Raw genomic sequence first — 1,631 nt, 5'->3', positions numbered from 1 at the left:
GATATAGATAGATAATTGAAGCAATCATAAAATATATAAAATTCAATTTGACTTGACTAGTGGAGTTTTGGCCCCAATATATTTGGGTTAGTACAGGCAATTTGAGGTGTAACTATTGACTTGTGTAGGCTCTAATTTGATTCTCCTTACTAACGTGCACCAATAGAAAAAAAATAACGTCCAATGATTATTTAAGTTTTAATTTTGTGTGTTGAATAATAATACGCATGATTTATTAAAAAAAAATAATAATAATAATACACATGCTAAGCTGGCTTTGTGGCCAAGCATAATCAATACATCACAAATGATAAATAGACAACCTTTTAATCACGCTTATATTATTACATTTTTCCCTGTAAAACAAAAGTTAAAATATGCTGTGTTGAATATATAAATGAACTTGATGATGGAAGTAGAAAAGGAAAAGTGGGGGAAAAACAAGAAGCGGAGAGGTAAAAAGAATGGGAGAGCTCAGATTCCCAATTGATTACACGAATTTCCAGGAAAATAATAATAAACATAAAACAATTGTATGAACATATGAACAAGTTACGTGCATAATTAATCGCATGAACACACGGTAAAACTTAAAAGAATAGCGGTCACATTAATGCCAATACTGGTCACCTATTACAAAGCTTCAAACCCCAGAATTATCACCCGCATGAAATTTCTATGCTTTTATTCGTATCAAATAATAATCTCTCATCAATGATATACCACTTATATATGTAGAAAATTGATTTAAAAATCAATGATTAAATATATTACCAATTAAGTAGAAACTTTCGGTCAGGAGCTTAATTACTGCTGATCAATCTGTACTGGTTCCAGCAAAATCTTTTACAGTAAAACCAACTTTCTCAAACTTCTTTTCCCCATTAGTACTGCTGATCTCTCTGAACTTCAAATAATCAGCACAGACAAAAGGTTTATATGCCCTCAAATGCCCTTCTCCCACCACTTCATTTGGGGCATAAATCGCTTTCTCATCTTCAAAACACCAGAAGAAAGCCAACGAAAAGCGGTTAACGAGTCGTTTCAGCACGACTCGGTGTTCGGACGATCTCAACTTTCCATTGCTCCATGCATGCATTAAGTCCCCTATGTTCACCAAAAGGGTTTCTTCACATGGATTTATGTCCAGCCACTTCCCTTCCTTAGATCTCACTTGAAGCCCGCCAATTTGGTCTTGATAAACAATTGTTATACAGCTCATATCAGTGTGCATTCCAAGCCCTTCAACTTCTTCTTGTGTCACACTCTTTGGGGGTGTGTAGTTGATTATTCTCAAATAACCATGGCAGTTTCTGAATTCGGAATCGTAAAACTTTTGCTCAAAGCTTTCCCCTAAGCTCATCAAGACAGCTTCTACAATTCTCTTTGATAGCTCGGTCATTTTGCTCCCATACTCTTTTAGTATCTCACTGGAAATCAGAAACCAAAAACTCAACAGATATTCCAAGAAATTAATACAAAAAGGAGTATCTAGAATGGACTTTGGAATGGTTCAATGGTGATCAGAACTATACCTTTTAATACCAACGTCAAGGCTTCGAATTTGACAATGCTAATGTAGCTAGCATTAAGAATTAGACGCCTTTTTTTTAACTACTAAAAACAATAAA

The 1,631-nt window shown here is 34.5% G+C and overlaps 1 protein-coding gene across 1 annotated transcript; it reads right to left on the bottom strand.

The window, feature by feature from the left end:
• Window positions 1-817: 817 nt before the first annotated feature.
• LOC21383819 (gibberellin 20-oxidase-like protein) lies at window positions 818-1,430 on the bottom strand (the record flags this gene model as incomplete). The annotated part of the gene is made up of 1 exon (XM_010114859.2): window positions 818-1,430. A coding segment is annotated over one exon (613 nt), but the record flags the coding sequence as incomplete, so codon positions are not given.
• Between the last annotated feature and the right edge of the window lie 201 nt (window positions 1,431-1,631).

This window comes from Morus notabilis, unplaced genomic scaffold (assembly GCF_000414095.1).
Source record: "Morus notabilis unplaced genomic scaffold, ASM41409v2 C11428503, whole genome shotgun sequence".
Taxonomy (NCBI): Eukaryota; Viridiplantae; Streptophyta; class Magnoliopsida; order Rosales; family Moraceae; genus Morus; species Morus notabilis.
This window is presented reverse-complemented; position numbering and strand designations above follow the sequence as displayed.